A 20,023-nucleotide genomic window follows, 5' to 3' on the forward strand; every position below is an offset into this window, starting at 1 on the left:
AGAAATATATAGGGGTGTCAGCAGCTGCTGCACGGTGAACTATGAACTGCCCCATAAGGACCCGTTATCACACCTGGGTAGGGCTTACCTGAAAATCTCAGCGATAATTGCTTGTTTCCCTCTCCTAATTGCACGTGAGGCAGCAGCACCCGAGCCTGCCTTGCCCACCAAGGGACCTGCCTGATGACAGGGACACGCTTCTGCTGGCGTCTGCTCAGCCCTGGCCGGGGCAAACTCACCCCGGAGCCACCTCCTCCCAGCCAGGCAGAGCCCGGCTCCCGCTCCCCCACGGCCGCTTGCCTTCCCAGCGAGCAGAGACTCACAAAAGCACACGGCTCCACGCCAGCTCTTGCACATGGATGTGTATTTTAATAAAAATAATTCTGTCAATATACAGCAGAACGTTGATTTCTTTACCATATTTCCAGTATATTTTCATAGGCTTTTTCTGAGTTAAAATCCCACACCCCCCCTCCCCTTTTGGAAGTTTTCATGCGAAGCATCAGATAACTTAATTCACAAATACTAAGCTTAGACTGAACCAATGTGCACAATTTGTGTAATGTCCATTTAGCCAACGTTGTACCAAAGAGGAGAAAACCCCCCCCCTCCAAAGGCGATGAGGAGGCTGGAGTGGCAGAGGGAGATCTGCGCTGTCGCAGCCCAGTGGTGGCCATTCCTCCAGGGCTGGCTGGAAACCTGCAAAGACCTCACATCCCGTGCTCCAGCTGAGAATTTCATACCTGAGTTTTGAGCAACCAGCAGAAGAGAGTTAACTGCGTGGTGGGCAGGTCCTGGGGCTTGCACCGCTGAACAAGCTGCGTGCAAGAGCTTCAGGTGCCAGCAGCCTCCTCCTGCCTCCCCTGGCTGGAGAGCTGTGAAGAGCGTGCACAGGTAGGACCGAGAGAGGCAATCCCAATCAAATCCCTGTGCAGAGTCCTTGGTCTGGAAGAGTCACCACACTTGTATTTTTAAAATTTTCTTTAAAATCCTGATTATCCCCCGAGCCGCTGCTGCCACTTCTCCTTTCTACAAGTTTGAGCCTGTGAGAAGCCCAGCCTGCAACTCCCCCCCCCCACCCCCCACCCCGTGGCTCCCTCCTGGAGGAAGGATGCAGCTAAAGCCCTCCTGAGCAAAGGGGTCAGAGCACATGCCTGGACCCAAGTTGAGTGACCAGAGAAAACGTGTCTGCCTGGCCAGAGGAAGTTCAACAAGGAGCAGAGGTTTGCATGGCCTCCAGGAATGTTTCTGCAGTGATGCGAGTGTAAATCCCACACGGGACTTGGATTCCTGCGAGCAGGAGAGAGTTAAGCCTCCCTCTTGGAAATGAAACAGCTGGCAGGACATGTGCTCCTCCAGTCTGGATGAACCCTCAGCTTGTCGGGCACTGCTACGGCTCCAGGCTCCGAGCTCTGGTGTGGGATGGGGGGGCAGTGACACACCATGTTCACTTCATCCATCACCCGCCACCTCTTGCTGTAGGGAAGGATGGTGGAGAGCAGCTGGTGCTTCCTCGGGAGGAGGCCTCCAGGCTCTCAACCGCCCCCTTTTTTCCTCCCCAAATCTGCTGTAGCTCCCCCCCCCCCCCCATTCAACCCACCAGCACCTCCTCCAGCACTCTGACCTACACAGCAGATGCGGCATGGCTCACAGCCGGCTTTTGGCTCTGAGTAAGAGCTGCTGGGCCACAGTTCCCTCCATCACTCATCCTTCTGCGGCAGAAGGGTCCCAGCAGCACGTAACCCATGTCCCCTGTTCTGTCTCCCCCCCCCCCCCCCCCTTTTGCAGAAACACCTAGGGACAGAGATGGACAGCTACAGTCCCACCAACAGCTCCCTGCAAGAGACCTCAGGATCCACCTGCTCAACCACAGGGCAAGGTTTGAAGGAAGTTGCTCCTTCTGCAAAGGGGACTCGCGGGTGGAGCAGAACCACCTTTTCAAGGAATGTGCTCCCTCTCTCACGCTGTGACCAGCTCCACGGGCCTCCCTGTGCCCAGGACTGACGCGTGACGGACCTCTCCGCCTGCTGCCCTGTGGGGCAGTTGAAGCCTCCACACCGCTCGTTCAGGGAAAGAACTTCCTGGCACCGTGGTGTGCACCGTGCAGCACCATGGCATTTACACGCTGCTCTATAGCCTGGCTACTATGGTTCACCTTCTCAATCAACCCCATGATGGCAGAAGGGACTCTGAAACTCGCATCTAAGCAACACATGCTACGTGAGTATGAAGAAAGGTGCCAAAGCACTGCAGCATCACAGCAATTCAACAAAGCTTGCTTTGCTAGAAAAGGAGATGGTTCATCATCCCTGATGCCTAAGGAGGAAAATAATAAATTCAGTCCCCAGAGCTAGTTACACCAGCTCTGGTTGTTCCAGTTGTTCAAGGGAGCCTCAAGAACAAAGCTATTTAAAGAATGGTAAAGATGCCTTAATAAGACTACGTGAAAAATAAGGACACGGCCTGAGGACAGGTTGCGATGTCACTGCAAAAACCAGAAGGAATAAGGAAAGAGATGGAAAAATCCTAGGTGTACGCAACCACAAGGACCGATACAACGGGGCCCCATCTCCACACCAGTCACAGCCACATCTCCTGGTGCCCAACCCAGGTCAGCAGCAGCACAGCGGGCACCACCAGGATGTTGGAAATAGAAAGGGGCTGGAGCACCAATAAACACACATCTTCCATGTGTCCCAGAGCAAGGAGCTACAGGTCTGGTACACACGGGGGGTGGGAGGGCAGCCACTGGACAACCTCCTCCCAGCAGCTGGATGCTTTGGAGGTCCCTCTCCATTCTGCTGGCCACACGCAAAGGCTCAGTTTCTAGCCAGACTCCAAAAGAATGGCAGAAGTGCTACAGCCAGCCCAGCTGCAGGCTGGCAGGATCCCGGACGGTGACAAAAAGGGATGGTGGCAGGCAGATCTGCCCCTCCAGGCCAGCGCAGTGGGTGCCAGCCCAGGCAGAGCGGCTGGAGTCGCCACGTCTGTGCTCCACAAACGCGTCGCTGGCACCAGCCACAGAGCTGACCCCGGTCTCCAAGCGGCTCGCACAGCGCCCAACGCTGCAGACACCACTTGTGATGGTCACCCAGGTGGGAGAATAATGGGATTGCGGGGGGCAAAGGCGCAAGAAAAGAATGCTGGGAGCAGTAAGAACTCTTCCCCCAAAAAAGCTGGTTCTGAGAGCCCAGCTAAGGATGCGTGGGAAACAGGCTGCTGTCCTGCCTGCTCCCTGGAGAGCTTGGCAGAGAGTTCACTCACCCCTGTAAGCCTTGAATCAGCTTTTGGTAACCACTTGGTAGGGTAGGAACACAGAGCAGCAAGAGGAATCATCTGGAACAAGATGGCTCCAAGAGGAACACGGGGGGAACCAAGAGGAACAAGATTTGGCTCCCCTGGTACAGGAGAGATGTCCACAGACTGGGAAGCACCCAGCAGAGGCCACTGAGGTGGTCAGAGGCTGGAGTACAAGGTGTATATGATGGATTCCAGCTATTCCAATGCCTCCGACCCCTGAATCGATCCTTCATCTCACTTCAAAGTCCTCCCACGCTACTGTTGATGTGACTGCTCTCACTCACTGATGTGGACCCTTGACACATGAACCCTTGGCCGTGGGGAGAAAAGCCTGGTGGTGCAACTCAGCTCCATGAAGCTCTCTCCACAGAATCCCTTGAAGCACTTCAACCAAGGCTCCAGGTCTAGCGTTCCCAAAACGTTGCTCTCAAAGAGCCACTTTAGGCTCAAAACCAAAGGCCATGTTGTGCAGGGCTGCGGTTCACCACCCCTGAAAACAGGTTTTCACCCGGTTCCTGGGAAATGTGATCCTTCTGAGAGGCCCTGGCTGCAACACTGAGTTTGAGGAAGGGAGGTGGAGTGGTTGGTGTCCAGAGCACATGGGTAGAGCGTGCTACAGCTCTTTGGTGGTGGCTCTGGACTGAGCAGTGGAGAGCTGAGACCCTCCGAGTGTGCAGACACGGCCGAGCTGGAAGAGGTTTAGTTGTTACAGCTGCAGCATTTCACATGCCGTGGGAAGGAGGCCACAGCCAGAAAGCCTCTCTTGGGGCTGCATGGTGAGAAATGTTGCCTGTGAGCAGTGTCTGGCTGTGGTCTGGAAAACCTTCTTCTAGGATCTGAAGTCAGCCCAGCAGAGAGCAACCTACATGTTGACCTGATGTGATGGAAGTCCTATATCCAATGCCATCAGCATTACAACACAGGGTCATAGCTGAGACCTTGTCACCCTCACCAAGAAAAGGGAAGCCAGCAGTTTCTATTAAGGGCTACGCAATCATTTACATGGCTTCACTGAAGGACTCTTGGGGGAAGTGGCACTGTGAGGGACTGCCCCGATGAAGCAGAGTCTCAGCTGGGGTGTTCTTAGTTGATCTGTGCCTGAACAAAGCACGAGGCACTTGGAATAACAAATCCCAAATCACTTTTATAAAAGCAATTTTTAAATAGCACGCAGCCTCTGGTTAGGTGTACAACTGCATTCAAAGTTAAAGACCTTAATTCAGTCTGGTTCTGTTTGTTTTTTAAAATGACTGCAACAATTCAAACCAAGTCTCAGCTGACATGAACCACCAAGGAGCAGCCAGGGACACTCAAAGACCAACAGGCTTTGAAAAATAACCTGGGAAAATCAAGTCAGAAATCTCACCTCGGAATCAGTGGTAGGTTGAAGCTTGTACCTCCACCACACACCGCAAACACATTTATCTTCCCCACACTGAGTCATGGCCTTGTCAGTCAGAATCTGAGCACAACAAGCAGAAACCGCTAGAGAAACCACAAGAATACTTGAAATGAAAGAAAAACCATGAAACAGGCATCGGACAGAGATGTGACAGCAGAAAAGCATTTGCACTCCCCCAAAATCAGAATCAGGACAGCAGGTAGAAGAGCTGGCAAGAAGCTAGCAGCAGCACTGTGTGTTGGTTATGGCTGTGAGGCCAGTTAGGAACTGGGTCAAGTGGGGAAGGAAAAATAACTCAAGCTGGCACTATTGCTTTAAGTGCAAGAAGTGGAAAGCATCACTGCTGTCTCATCTGCAGGGATCTACTGCCACTATGTGATGCACATCACCAGTGGCAGGAAGGGTGACTCAGCCCTGCTACATGCAATTAATCATCATTAAGTGCCTGGCTTCTCAGCACTAATAGCAAGGTGGTTTCCACCACAGGGACGATCTCACTGAGAAGCCAGAGAGACCATCCCATCGTACGTACTTGGCACCAGAAGAACCATGTATCTAGAAGCATCTCTTGGAGTTTTTTTGTAGCAAAGGGGAGACTGAAACAAAAAAAAATGCTCTAAGATAGCCAGCACAGCTTTGCTGAGAGACCAAGGGGGACATTAATATGACACATGACAGAGAGACTTGCCTTGAAGGAACCACAAAGAGAATGAACAAAGCAAACTCAGAACGAGATAAAGATGGTGTTGTTACAAAGATGAGAGAGATACCTGACTGCAGCCAGACAGCAGCAAGTTAAATAGTGACCAACGCCAGAGGAAGTTGCCAAATGTGAGCAGCAAAGCCAGGAACTAGAGTATTTCCAACCCAAGTACCCGCAATCAGTCCTAAGCCTCGGTCTAAGAAACGGAGAGCCTGCAGCAAAATGCCTCACCAGGCCAAGTTCACATGCTGCCTCAGGTTCAGCTACAGCACCAGGGCACAATGGGTGAGGCTGGTCCAGCATCAGAGGCTCCAGAAAGAAGCCTGCCCACCGAGTGGAAGTGTCTCTGCGACTGCAGCAAGGTAAGGCCCGCAGGCTGGGGTCATACCCATCGCTAGGACAACGAGCAGAGTGGAAAATCAACAGATGAGCTTTCAGGCACATGAGCTGCTCCCCAGAACTGAAACAGAACCCCCAGATTTGCAAGTTATATTATTCCGCTTAGCGCAGTCCTCTGCTCCTATCTGCCTAGTAGAAGAATGGCTTTGGTACACAGAGCTCCCTCTACTTTTTTAACTATATGAGTCGATCTAATAAAAATACCTTCTCCGTCTCTAAACCTCGTGTTGCCCATTTTCTTAGACCACCACGGCTCTAGCACTGCTCCAAAACCTTCGCCCAAAGGAAGCGACAGGCGTTCCCAACCGCCTCCAACACCACCTGCACACTCGCTGCCACGATCTCCTACGGTGCAGGGGACACCTGCCCCCCTGCTCTGCCTTGATTTCAGACCTCGCATTCCAGCTGCAAATCAAGCCTGCAAATGCACAAAACCCTTAAAGCTCTGGGATACACCACAGAGGTCACACACCACCTTCCTTTCTTCAGTGGCACATAAGCTCTCTGGCCGACTGAAGGCCTGGCACAGGCCAACCTCCATTTTAAGGGCAAACTTCAACATCATCTGTTAATCTTTCATTGAGCCTTAACGAAAAAAAAAAAAAAAAGTCAAGAACACCAGTAAAGTACATGTTGGGTCTGAGCTCCCTTGGGTCCTCCTCACAGCTACAGACCTAAAATTCATTTGGTGCAGAATTACAATTCCTCCCGTGCAGCCAGATTGAACCCAAAGTCTCCTAACTGCACATCAGAGGATGCAAAGCCCACGGTCCTGCTACACAGCCTCACCAGTTAAAAGTACATGCTCAGAAACACACACAGGCAGGTGGCTTGAATGCCAGCAGCTTAACAGCACTTGAGTCCCCGGGCCTGACATATACCGCAGCAGAGACACATCAGTCCATCTTACTTGGAGGTTACTCACCCACAGATCCCTGCTGGTCACTTCTGGGCCTGAACCTAAATTAATTTTCTTAGTAATCCTTAAAGAGACATTGCTGCTCCCTTTTGACCGGCTCAGACCTTACAATCCTAGTGCTGACCTTAAACCTGCAAGTTGATCTTGGCATGTGCAACCTCCAAGGGGGAGCACAGTTCACACTAGTGTTCTCAAGACACTTCCAAAATTTTGAAGTGCTCATTTAGATCAGCGTTACGTAGAGGGGTCAGTAAACACTATTATTTTTGAGTCTTAGTGACAGAGCCCTCCTAGATGGAGTAAAAGGGGGATTTGTGATTTAACACAAACACTGACAGCCCAACCTGGCAGCACCCACAGACGTTTCTTGCAGGCTAACATGACCTGCTTCTACCAAGACAATGGTAGCTGACTTCATATTCATCGGTCCTGTCCCTCTAGCTCAGCTGTGAGAGCTGAATTTACCTTTTTCTCAGGGCTGTGAGATGCGTCTACAGTGCAGCCACTAACAGAGGCAACGTCAAGTCTTCTACTCTTTCCACTCACGAAGACAAGCGTCTGAGAGCCCTGTGCTCTGAAGAGAGGCGTGCACTAGGAAACTCCTCCAATGCCCGTCGTTAGTGCGCGACAGGACCTACCTCACCAGGTCTCCTGCGGGGCTGTACGATGCGAATGGCTGGGACCAAGTCTGTGGGCAATAAATACATCAATGACTTTGTGGAGGTGGGAGAGACCTTTTTAATAAACAGGATTCAAATAAAATAATAAAAAAAAAAATCCCTCTGTACTGCCACTGCGAGAAGAGTTCAGATAACTAGCACAGAAGATGATGCTGTATATGCATGATGGAGGGAGAAGGGAAGAAAAGAACAAGCTGTCACCAACTTGATGAGCTTCCTCAGTAAAATCAGCAGAAACCAGCTCAGCAAAACTCTCCAGATAAAATACTGGTGGATCCAGGAGGAACAACTCAAATCAAAATAAAGAGAAATCCCTACATCGGAAGGCGCTACATTAGAATAACCAGCGAAATACTGAGTGCCGCTGGAGCCGCAGCAATGGCAGGGAGACAGGTAAGATCTGCCAGTCGCTCCTGGGGTCAGGAAGAGCCACCCAGTGAGGGACTCACTCAATCCTTTCACAGGCAGCGTGTGTGTGTGTGCTAGAGGGGGTGTTGGTGGCAGGGAGGTCAGGCTATCGAACGAGGTGGTGGTGGTGTAGAGTGGCAGCAACGGAGGGTGAAGGGCAGCACTCAACGATGTCAACTCCATCTTGCTCTGGTGGCTAGTGCAAATAGTCGTCTACTCTGGCAAAGGAGCAGGAGCCCAAGCCCACGCGAGCCATGAGCCGCAAACACTCCGAGGCCTGGCCCAGGGCAAGCATCAGCGGGGGCTGCTTTGGCAGGTTCTGAGATTCTGTGGGGGCAAAAAAAGAAATCTGTTTAGAAGAGGTGCCCTGGCTGTGTAGCGGCTCACCTGCACTTGGGTACCTCTCAGTCCCACCTGGGCACCAAGCCCAGCCTCCCTGGCAGAAGGCACTGGCTCTGGAAGGAAGCTACTCTTGACTACCGCTGGCTCTGCGCCGCTGCTCCTCTGCACACCCCACCACCCGTGACACGTCCCACGTGGGGCCACAGCTCAACAGGGCCTTTGAGAGAGTGCTGCTGTGGTAGCCAGAGCAAGATAAAGGCAGCGGAGCTCCTGCTGCCTCGCTGTCTGCCACAAAACCCTCAAAGCATGAGAGATCAAAGCATGGAAGAATAAAGAAAAGCAGGAGAAATTGGCACCAAGTGAGAGGCAACCTCTCCATCTCTCCCACTTGTGCAAGTCTACACAGCAGTCCAAACCCTAGAGAAACACTCACTGGTCACTGTTTCTTTTCAACTTCATGTTTGCTATGTACGCAAGAGGGAATCCTCAGCTAAGCTAGACAAGGTGCCTTGCGATCTGCATGATGAAGCACGTCCAGACACCATCTTTCACATCTCCCTGGTGACACCCCTCAGCAACTTGTCCATGCTCCTCAAGCACTGGACAAACAACGGCTAGAACTGAGCCACCCTGCTGGACGCCTGCCCACCCTGACTGCCAGGGAAAGCAAGTCTCCTTCCCAAACCATGTAAGTTCTGTTCCTTTACTCAGACATAACAGGAACCCTCACGTGTTTGTCCATCAAGCTGCTCCTTCCCCCAGAAGATAATCTCTAAATCTTCTTCTGGCACATCCAACATGAGGTGCACAGACACACTAGGAAATACGCCTGGGTACAGTGAGCTGGACTGTGCACAGGAGCCAAGCAGGGGTTTCTGAGGCAGAAAAGCTGTCCAGTGGACAGTGTCTGGCCTGCTGTGCATGGACTGAGCTAGTGCAGACTGTGGAGTGTCCCGTGCAGTTACCTGAGCAATCACACAGCAACCACACCCCACGACTGGGGACAGGATCAAGGGCCCTGCCTAGAGTGAATCAATCCCTTTCTTGCAGACTGGTGGCAGGCCATAACCTCATTATCACTATATCCATTTCTCCACCACGGTATTTTCTGTAGCTGAAGATGCCAGGCGGGTCAGCAACGACATGGGCAACTCATTGATTGCACGCACAAGACTTCCATCAGGGAAAGCTACTGCATTTACTATGCCAAGTTCAAGACAGGAGAGTAAATGACAAGAAGCTGTTGGGCCAAGGAACGTGCTTGTCTAAGGAAAATGAAGATCAGGCATAAACATTCAGCTGTGAGGACACAGGAGGACAAGAGACTGATCATACCTGGATCCAACCATGATCCATCGTGCTGACACAAAGAGCAAAGCTCATCAGAAAAAGGTGAGCTGTCCTGCTAGCTGAAGAAAATCAGCCTATAACCAGATCTTTGCACAGAGCAGGCTCCTCTCAGCACAGTTACGACCAGAAGGGAAAGAGCAACAAGGCTGGACCACTACTACAGCCCCAATTCCTGCAGGCAGCCAGGCTCTCTGGGCTCTAGCAGGCATAGCACATGATGGGAACATGCAGAGGCAATGTCTGAAGGGAAGACAGACCCACTTAACTCTGCATGTCCAACACGAGGACAAAGGTAACTGCTTTAGAGACAATGCTATGGAAACCTGATTCATTTACAAGCTGCTGCAACAGAGCAACTGCATTCCCTACCAGAAAACAGGATGATGCCAGGATAAAACTCTGCCAAGTGAAAGAGTAGATTTGCTGCTAATGCCAGTGGACTGATTCAGGTGGGTTTGGATCAAGAAAGAAGAGGGGCAGGAAACGCACTGAAGAGATCTTAGCTTTCTCAGTAGGCAGGGGAGGAAAATCGTCAGGAGCATCCTTGAAAGCAGCATTGAGGAAGACCCAAGGAAGGCAGCCAAAAGATTAGTTCAGGTAGACCTGTTCTCTTCAAGCTTCCCTCCCTGCATCACTGCCCTGCCAGGCCCCAGCAACAGAAAGAGAGGCAAAAGCTAAACCCAAGTATTTCTGCACCTTTCCTAAGACTCACAGGCTTGCCTGCCACAGGACATCCCTTGAGAGCAGGTATGTCCAGTGGGTAGGGCTCACATAGGAACCAGGCCTTACCCAATATAGCACTATTAAGAGCAGCACACACAGGTTCCCTCTGGATTGGGTCCAGCTGTTGACCGACGGGGCAGTTCCAAGGGTCTGAGTAAGCTAACAAGCTAAATGCGTCCTGTATGAGAGAACAGAAAGGCACAGTAAGGTCATGCATGGCTGCAAACGCCCAGGAAAACTGCCAAGTCCATCAGCCGGGGCACCTTCTGCCATCGCCAAGGTGACAGGTGCCTACCTCCTGAAAAGAAATGGCCCTTTTCTTCTTGGCAGCAAGGGACCACACTGGGCCATCAAGATAGTGGATTAAAGAGGGTGCCCCCTCCACCTGACAGGGGAGCCAGCACGGGAAGGCAGGTAGAGTGTCACCTGGAGAGAAGAAGAGCGAAGGCAGGCAGGAGCTGTATTGCTTCTCTCCTGTGCCGAGAACTGGGTCTAGATGCTCTACATTCACTGAGTTTCGACCTCTGATGCCCATGCAGGCCCCCCTCTTCTTCACCAGGTGCAGAAGTGGGGGCCGCCTAGAGCTCTGCAAGGGAACCCACAACCCCAGTCCTGGCCCAGAGAACTGCTGCGACGCAGCACAAGGCCCAGGCTTACCTGAAGCATCTTTTTGTGCATTGTGTTCTTCCCGTATTCTCTGCAAAGCTGCTCGCTCAGGATCTGCAGCTCCCGTCCAAACTGGATCATTCGCTCTGTGGCAGCATGGTTCCCTCCACAGAGCTGCCTCTGGGGGCAGCTGTCTTCTAGAGGAAAGGCAGTGGAGAAGTAACAGTGGTCTTTCATTCCCCACCACTGCCCACTCTGTGTCATGCTACCCATAAACTCCATCCCCTTCTGGTGCAGGTAGCTGCTCCCTGCTCTAAGTTTATCCCAGTGGAAGCTTTTTTATGACCCCTGTGCTACAACAGCCAGTAGTGGTTTTTTCCTAGCACCTGTTTAGGGAAAACCTGAGCTCAGTTTGGTTCATGCCCGAGGATTACGTACAAATTAAGCCTTCTGATAAAATCATGACAGTTTGCACCTCCAGCTGTGCTACCCTTTCACGTGTGTAATACAGCACACACAACACGGAAACCCCTGGTCTAAAAAATCCTTGACTCAGAAAGCTTTCAGTCATAGATGCTAACACCACCAACTTCCCAGTATCAGGTGGCCACAAGCCCCATTATAACTGGAGGAATTCCCAGTTTCAGAGGTAGTACAGCTGATTCATCCTCTCCCTCCTGGCTAAAGCACCCACACACAAGGCAGCTGTAGCTGACCACACCGTGCTGAGGACGCGCTGTGCTGGGCGCCAGCCAGCCTTTCACAGCTCAGTTCACTACCTCAGCTGGCAGAAGTGCCCGGACTGCTCTGAGCTGGAATTCCTGATCAGTGCAGAACAAACCTTTGGCTCCTATTGCTTTCCCTGCTCCACAACATCACCAGCACTGCTGTGAGACTACGAAAAGCCAGACCTAGTTTTAGTTCCAGGGCAGATTCATCTTCCCCATGACAGAGGCATCCTAAGAGCTTCATTCACTGGGTTGGGGAAAGAAACCCAAGGTACGTGTTTTTTCCCCACAATTCAATCACAATTTTAATTCTCGATACCAGCTCTTTCCATTTCCCTTTACGCCTTCTGCCTCTGAGGCCCTACCCATGCTGGATTCATCCGTCTGCAGGATCTCTTCATGTTTGTAGGTGCCATTCATTATCCTGGTGGACGAATTTTCCAGGACTCCATTGGGGTAATGCTCAGCTTCCATTTCCATCTCGCTGTCACTGCGGTGAAAGGAGGAAAGAAAGGGCAGATATCTAAATTAGAAAAGGAAGAAATGAAGAGCTCGGATGCCAAATATGGTGCTCAGCAATGGTCAGTAGACCTGGAAAAGTGCCAGTTGGACAGAGAGCCAGATGGCCCAATTCAGTGCAGCAAAAGTTGTTGCAGGCTTCTGAAGACAATTTATGAAATAGGTTTCTGTTCTGAAAGTGCCTGCCATAATTACAGGTGCAGCGTGCTTACCATTTTCCCTTCAGGAAGCAGCCACCTCTGGGGCAGCAAACAGCAGCCAGACAACAGATAACATACTAACACACTAAACAGGAGGGAAATCTTGGCTATGGCAAGCCATCAACCCTTGCAAAAAGTGCAATACAGAGCACAAGGGCTCTAGGCTTAAATGTTCAAGACAGCAGTCTGAGTGTGATTGCTGATTAACTGAAATGATGAGAAAATCTTGCTGGGACTTGGGCTCTACATGTAAAAAAAGAATCATAAATCCAGCACTATCAAATGATTCTAGCAAACTGAGTTTGAACAAGTGTTTCTCACTCAGTTGCGTGCTGTATAGCTCTCAAGAGGTCACGATAGAAACTACAAACTGCCCTGCAAACTGTGCTCAGCACAGTACCCAGAGGATGAGTGCCAGCTGCAATTAGCAAGAGATCCTACTAATTGCAAGGTTATCTTCTGCTCCAGCAGGGCCTCAGACAGCCCTGCAACACCAACCTGGAAGTGAGCCCAAAGGAAGCTCGGTTCTCACCGTGGCTCAATACGCTCCACGCTCCAGTAAATGCAGCAGTAACTACACCACTCTCCCGGACCGCCCATGGCTTCTTGGAGAAGAGAGGATTTCTAAAGGTCTGACTTGCTGTCACAAGTATGAAAAAAATTACTGCTGATTCAGAGGCTCATCTGGAAGGAACTGGGCAAAAGGTAGAGGTAGCCCAAGAAAATTACTCAAGAGGGCAAGGCACCAACCCAGTAATAACTTGAGCTGCTGCCTCACCCACTAAAGGGCAGGCAAGCTGCTTAGCGGCCGTAATTGACCGGCTGCAGCAGCAGTAAGAGAAACGGGAGGAGTGGGAGAGCTTCTATGCAGACAGCTTGGTGTTTGAAACAAAAGCATCACAACATTCCTTACAAGATGAGCCTCTGAGCCTCAGCCAGAGCAAGGGAACTGGAACAGGCTTGTGTCTACTGGGAATAGTAGTAACCTTGTAGATACAAAGAGATATTCTATTGTTCAAAAGAGCAGGGCAGATGCCCTTCTGGCTCCACAGAAAGCAGACTGAGCCCTCTCCCACCATCTCACCCTTGTCAGGCATCTATAAAGGGAAAAAAATACCTGGTTTCTTGGTTACTCGTACTACTGTGCTGCTGAGATTTGGTAGAATCTGTAGAATTGGACTCAGAGTAATTCACTGATGAGGGGGAGGAGGAGGAGGAAGATGAAGATGATGAACTCAGTGTTGGGTATTTACTATGACTCTGTTTGCTTTTTGTGGACATGACTCCATTGCTACAGGTTGGACTATCTGCTCCTGAAAGTCAAGAAGAAAGGGAAAAATGAGACCAGACTGACAATATCACTCTACTGTGAGGTCAACAGTTTAGCAAGAGAGCAGGCCCCAAAGGAAGAAAGCAATGTCCTTTATAATATAGTATAATATAATATAAAATGCCCTTTTAATAACCACAAGTAAGACTGCAGATCTTAAATTATGATTCATCTTTCTTAAATTCAGTGGGGTTTAGAGAAAACACAAAGGAATATGGAAGGAGTCCCACGGCTCACCAGCAACATCTAAACTTAGGGAACTTCTAAAAGGGGCTTGTAAATAAGAGATCGGCAGAAACAGCTCACACAAGTACAGAAATTCCTGTTGAAATAAGAAGCATGGATGGTTTGTAAAGAAGTTTACAAACTCTTCTCACAAGGCCAAATATTTCTTACCAACCCTCTATCCAGGAAAACTATGAAAGCACAGGTGAAAACTGGGCTGCAAGTATTTTTTGCAAGGAGAACTTCACAGGCTTTTCACAACCTATCTTACGTTAGGGATATAACTTGATTCACACAACACTTAGCAAATAACAACAATCCTCTTAAAAAATCACAAGCTAACCTTCCTTATTCAGGTGAACAGACATCACTGAAAGGAGAGTCAGGCTTGAAATCTCAATTGCTCCCCCACAGAAGGTGCCTATCAAGCTGTGGAACTCATTGACACAGGACATGAACCTTTGGTCATTACCACAAGTTTTATAAGGATTCAAAAATGACTGGCTAAACTTACAAGGGCTATTTAATACCAAGACAACTGCAAATCATTTGGGGCTTAAATTTTGGAAAAAACCTCACTGTGGTCTTGCCTTCTTCATATATTCTTCCCTAGAAAACCAATACTGACCACAGGATCTTGGCTACATGATGTGACCTGGCATGGCTGCTTCTCTAGAAGCAATGGTGATATACCCAAATTTATCAGCTGATCCCACAATTATATTTATAGCTAGGAAATTTATTTATATTTTTATCATGACAACACAAAGATTCAAACAACAGGCTGTTTTGTGCATTTTAATGACAAAGACGCAGTAGACTGTGCACAACAGTTCTGCTTAATCCTTGAAACATGCACTGATGAAATTATCATTACTTTGAAAGCACAAGGTCTGACAGAGAGAACTGTGGAAGGTGATGTCCCATGTATGGAGCCAAACATATATGAATGCTGCCTTGGGCTGCAGGTGGGGTTTTTTTCTGTAGGCATCTCCTGGTTGACAACAGGTATTACCAAGAGCTTTTATGAACTGATGGGTTCATTCTGACTATTTAGCCAGAGAAACATACCCAGGGTTTCTCACCACACAATATAGGAAAACAAAAGTATTGGCTTGGGAAGGTGACAGCTTGGAGGCATTCAAGTAATTGTCTTCTTTTTCCTTAAAGGTTTGCCTGCCCACAGTTTGTCACACGCAGCGGTGGAAATACCAAAACAAAATGCATGCAGATGGCTGTGAGTAGCTCAAGGCTCAGGGAAGCAGCTCAGACTGTTTTCAGGGGCTCTGCAGGTCACACTCCCTGGCCCACTCCATCTTCAAAGCTGTAGTCAGTAATTACCTAGGTGTCCTGGGTTGAGTGAGTGGTGGAGTTTTTTGGTGGCAGGGGAGGGGGCTATCGGGGCGGCCCCCTGTGAGAAGCTTCTCGAAGCTCCCCCAGCTCCACGTCAGCTCCACTTCTGTTTGGGAAATTGAGCCAATCGGCTGTGCCTCTGCGATAACGTATTTAAGAAGGGACGTGGTGATGGGCAGTGGGACTGGTGAGGAGGAGTTGCTGCAGCTGCGTGAACACCAAGGTCAGTGGGGGAACAGAGGAAGAAAGGAGTGGGGAGGTGTGCCGGAGCAGAGACCCCCCTGTATCCTGTGGGGAGACGGCAGGGCGGCCCCCCCCGCCACCCATGGAGATCTACGGTGGAGCAGACACTGATTTACGGCCTGTTGCTCCTGCTCTGATGATCAAGGTTCTGTGCCCGAAGAAGGCCGGGGTCTCATGGGAAAAGGCAGCCCCGCTGCTGTAATTCAGCGCTGGGAGGATTGCAGCATGCGGGGGAGTCCCACGCCGGAGCAGCTCGGGAAGGGCTGCAGCCGTGGGAGAGAATCCAGTCGGAGAAAGTTGGTGACCCACAACAGAGCAGTGTGGGGAACGCTGTGGCCCATGGGAGGAATTCAAGTCAGAGTAAGTTTGTGGAGGACTGTCTCCTGTGAGAGGGGGACCACGATGGAGCAGGGGGGAACAAGTTTTGGACACTCCCCTCACCGAAGATGAAGGAAGTGGCAGCACTGACTGCACCCCCCATTCCCTGCCCCTGCACCACTGGGGGAGGAGGTAGAGATATCGGGAGCAGAGCTGAGCCCGGGAAGAAGGGAGGGGTGGGGGGAAGGTGTTCTCAAGATGTGGCAATGCTTCTCACTGTCCTACTCTGTTATGTGTTGTTAGTGTCTGTAATAAATGTATGTTCTTTTTTTCCTTCCCCTAACGAGTCTGCCTTTTGCTCATGATCATAAAAGGGGGATTTTCCCCCATCCCAGTCCTATCTTGAACCCCAAGCCTGGCTCTCTGTCCCTTCTCATTGCCGGAGGGGAAGGGAGAGAGAGGTGCTGCATTGTGGTTGGCTGTCAATCAGGCCTAAACCACGACACTAGGGAAGATAACTTGGGTGTCCTGGTTTATCTTCTTCTTTCCACTTCAAATCCTAGTTTAATTTCCCGAACTGCAAAGAGTTGATGCTCCAGAGATGGGTTTTGCAAGTACAGAACTGTTCCCTTTTCACATGTTTAGAGCTTGCAAGGTAAAGTCTGTGGGGGACGAAGAAGCTCTCATTCAAGGCATCCCCCTAACCTTTTGCTCAGCTGGCCAGAACAGTGCATCTTCTGCTTGGTTCTTACAAGAAGGCAATTCTTTTGCAGACTCCAGGGCACAGAAAACAGGCTTTGTTTTCCAGACCTCATCCTACAGCTTGGTCAGTGAAACACTGAGTCACTAGCGGCTACAGTAGGCGGCCACCCTCAAAAGCTTCTTTATTCTGAAAAAACCCTGCTCTGCAGACAGTTGTCTGTGGAAGATAACAAATGCAAAACCAACTCTGTAACAGTATAGAGACACACATGATAACAGTATGTCCTCTCGGCTGGGTATCAGAAAAGAAAGAATTTCACAGAATAATGCATGGAAGGTAGCAGGTAATGTACTACACAGCCACGTTCACCTTTGGCATTTGCTCTTCTCACTAGGAGACATGGAAAACACACTTACCGGTACTGTGAACGTGTGAGTTGCTTGATCCATGTCTAGGACTTAAGCTGGGGGACCCGGGGTAACTGTCCTGGGATCTGGGGCTGCGGGCACTGAAACAACGTACTTCACTGTCTGTCCCATTCACCATCTCCACAAACTGCCGACACCTGATTTCATAGGAGGGAAGGAGAAAAGGGTGCGTGACAGCCAGGATGCTCCGCATTGAGGTTTCTTTAGGTATTGAGTGGACAAGTCCTACAAACTGCATAGGACTTAAATTTCTTGGCTTTCAAAAGGAGGTTTTAGACTCCTGGTACCTTTGTATTGCGAGTCCTCTGATAACGCTATGGGAGGAAGGAGTTCAGATGCTAATGAACGTTTTTCTTCCCAAAAAGAAAGTTTATTTCCATTGTGCTAAGAAGAAACTGTTCCTTTACAGAATGCTTTCATCTCCACCACCTCTGCAGGTACTCAAAAATTCAATTGTTTAGGTTTTTGTTTTCAGGCAGAAGATACTAAAAATTTGCCAAGCATCATCATTTCCCCACTACTCCATCAACCTAGAAATACTGATGGCCAATGGAAAATAGAGAAGGCAGGGTGAAAAATGCAATATCCACAGTGACAGTGAGGACAGCTCCTCATTTAGCCTTACTGGGAATTGTCCTTGTATGTCTCAGGAGGCTGGGGAGAGCCACTCTGTACAGCTGGGATAACTGGAACACATAAGCACCTTTCTCCTTTAGTCTCTACCCCGGATAGCCTTTTCCATACATCTGCCTTTCTAGGAACCTTCACAGTGACTGCCACGTGCTCCAGTATTGGAAGATCTCCACAAGACAAGCAAAGGCCACCTGTGAAGGAATTTCTGGCAGTCATCAGAGCTAAAATTTCACCCACCTCTGCCTGACCTCACGAGGCAAAGCCATACTGGGTCTGAGCAGCAACAAAAGGGCTACATCTACATTACTACAAGCACTGTGCAAAGGACTGAATGTACATCTTCTCCCACCTGCTCCCAAAGCGATCTCAAACAGTTTGAATTCGAACCAAGGTGTGCAGCCAGACTGGGTGGCTGGACAGCCTCTTTCTTCTCTCCTTCATCTACACAGTTCAGCATTAGGGAGTATAAAGCTATTCATACTTACTTTAACATGAAGAGTAGGTTGGGGTTATGTTCTAGGAGGCCAGGATAGAGCTGCTGGGTGGCTTCTATAGCCTCTCCCACTCTGCCTGCTAACACTAGCTTCTGTATTCCTGAAAGCAAAAGGAGACCTACTGATACACAGGACCAACCAAGAACAGCCAGAAAAATTGTCTCACATATGCCACACAGCTCCCCACTACCACCTTGCACAGGGGCTAGGGAGAACTGGAGACCACATTTTGTTTATTATGGATTAGGGTGAGGTAAAGTCTGTGAAAATGAGGGAGAATCTGTTAGTAGCTCAGCAACAGCAAGAGTAGAAGGATCTGAAAGATGAAGTAGGTGCGCTGGGGTGGGGTGTTCTGGGGCTTCGGTCCTTTAGTCACAGAGCTATGCAGCAATGGAAAAGAAAAGAGGACACAAGAGCTGGATGGGAGCTAAGAGGCTGCTGGGGAAATGACAAGTTCAGAGGGGAAGTCCCTAGTTCACTCCCCCATTACATTCTCTGGCTGGTTCATGCTTGGGAGTATATGTATGGCTGAGCATCAGATAAGCAGAGTATTCTTAGAGGGTCTACGGACTCAAACCATAGCACAGTAGTGTTTTCCCAATATCCCTACCTCCAAGTAGAAGTAATTATGCCAATAAAACTGGGTTCCTGCAAGTCCCACCTCAATGTATTCCCACTGAAGTAACCTGAGCTTGGCCTGCAATAAGGATGTGGTGCTTGTCAGCTAGCTTCAAGAATCAGTTAGTGACTAAGCCAGAAACAGCTCAATGAGTTATACGCTTCTAGGAGGTGCAAAGATACAAGGCAGAAGCCTGTATCATCCTGGGTGTTCATGTCCCATGTATGTTACTTCAGTGGGTCAAAAGACACAAGCGCAAGACTTGAGACCTCACCCCTGAAAACTCAGAGAAGCTGCTATCTACAGAGGTTCACATTTTACTTTTTTCCTAAGTGTACTAAAAACCAAAACCTAAATGTACTTAAAACTAAAAACGCATTGCACTTCACTCTCTGTTTTTCCGGGTCTCCTTACAGACAATGGATAGAAGGTTTTGAATCGCCTGTGAGGTGCTTTGCAAGCAGAAGCTGCAATAACAGGCTGTGACTTTCACAAGTCATGAGCAGTTCAAAGCCCAGCCCACTAATCCCCATTAGCAATCCCCAATAACAATCTGCAGTGACTTGTCTTGGCTCCCGTTTCCAAAGATGTGGCTCTCACACCAACCTGTGTGGCAGTCTCCCTCAGTTTGCTCTGTTTCTTCTACTTACTTACATGTCGGTTTTCATGTCTCGCTGCTTCTGACAGCTCCCTTCTTTGCCTTGTTTGGCAACTCTCACAGATGTCATTGTCTTTTATATTTTCCCCTCTTTTTGTTCCCCCATCTGTGTTTTCCTCACACCTTTTATTTAAGCCCCAACTCCAGAGCTCTATATTCCTTCTCTCCATCTGCCTTGTCACCTGTCCTCAGACAAATGAGACTGCACTGTCTTGTGTGCCTCCTGTTAGGCTTTACCAATTATACCCACACCAGCAAGAACTCTGGTTGGGGTCAGGGTTGCATAATGCATGACCTGGAAAGCATAAAGCCCATCAGCACTAACAGGCAGCAACTACAAGTTATTTTGGGTACTAAGCAGAGTCCCCAAATGAACCTGAATGCTGGCTAAGCATATGAAATGTATGGAGAGCGAGCTACAAAGGGGCACGATGCTCCTGATACATAACGGTCACGTGAGAAACGGTTCACAAAGGGAAGAGAAATGTACAGAGAGGGATGTAGCCTGTATTCAAAAGCCAGGAGAATGCAGAAAACACACCAATGTTCTGTGACTCTGCAGTGTGAGCCCGTGAATAGAAAAGCTAAAAGAAAAATACAGCAGGAGAAAGCTGCAAGCCTTATTCTGCAGGAACCAAAATCACTTACAGCCTTACCAACTGAGAGATGAGCCACTTGGGAGGAAACAGCAGTAACCAAAACACAGAACACAAATCCTTCATCTAGTGTGAGCTAAACAC

General features: G+C 49.5%; 1 protein-coding gene across 3 annotated transcripts in view; it reads right to left on the reverse strand.

Annotated features, from left to right (window-relative positions):
- Positions 1 to 347: 347 nt before the first annotated feature.
- The window catches only part of RANBP10 (RAN binding protein 10), an 88,736-nt gene continuing 69,060 nt past the window's right edge, over positions 348 to 20,023 (reverse strand). For 2 of the 3 annotated variants that reach the window (XM_032985337.2, XM_032985339.2), the window contains 7 exons: positions 17,998 to 18,106; positions 16,868 to 17,016; positions 13,397 to 13,592; positions 11,926 to 12,050; positions 10,884 to 11,029; positions 10,293 to 10,404; positions 348 to 8,138 (listed from right to left, as the gene is read on the reverse strand). In XM_032985337.2, the coding sequence (XP_032841228.1) occupies positions 8,008 to 8,138; positions 10,293 to 10,404; positions 10,884 to 11,029; positions 11,926 to 12,050; positions 13,397 to 13,592; positions 16,868 to 17,016; positions 17,998 to 18,106 (968 nt within the window). In that variant the 3' untranslated portion in view covers positions 348 to 8,007. The remainder of the gene's footprint in view (positions 8,139 to 10,292; positions 10,405 to 10,883; positions 11,030 to 11,925; positions 12,051 to 13,396; positions 13,593 to 16,867; positions 17,017 to 17,997; positions 18,107 to 20,023) is intronic. The other variant, XM_032985338.2, reaches the window with a different exon arrangement.

The sequence above is a fragment of the Tyto alba genome, unplaced genomic scaffold (assembly GCF_018691265.1).
Source record: "Tyto alba isolate M040663 unplaced genomic scaffold, T.alba_DEE_v4.0 Super-Scaffold_26, whole genome shotgun sequence".
NCBI classification, from domain to species: Eukaryota; Metazoa; Chordata; class Aves; order Strigiformes; family Tytonidae; genus Tyto; species Tyto alba.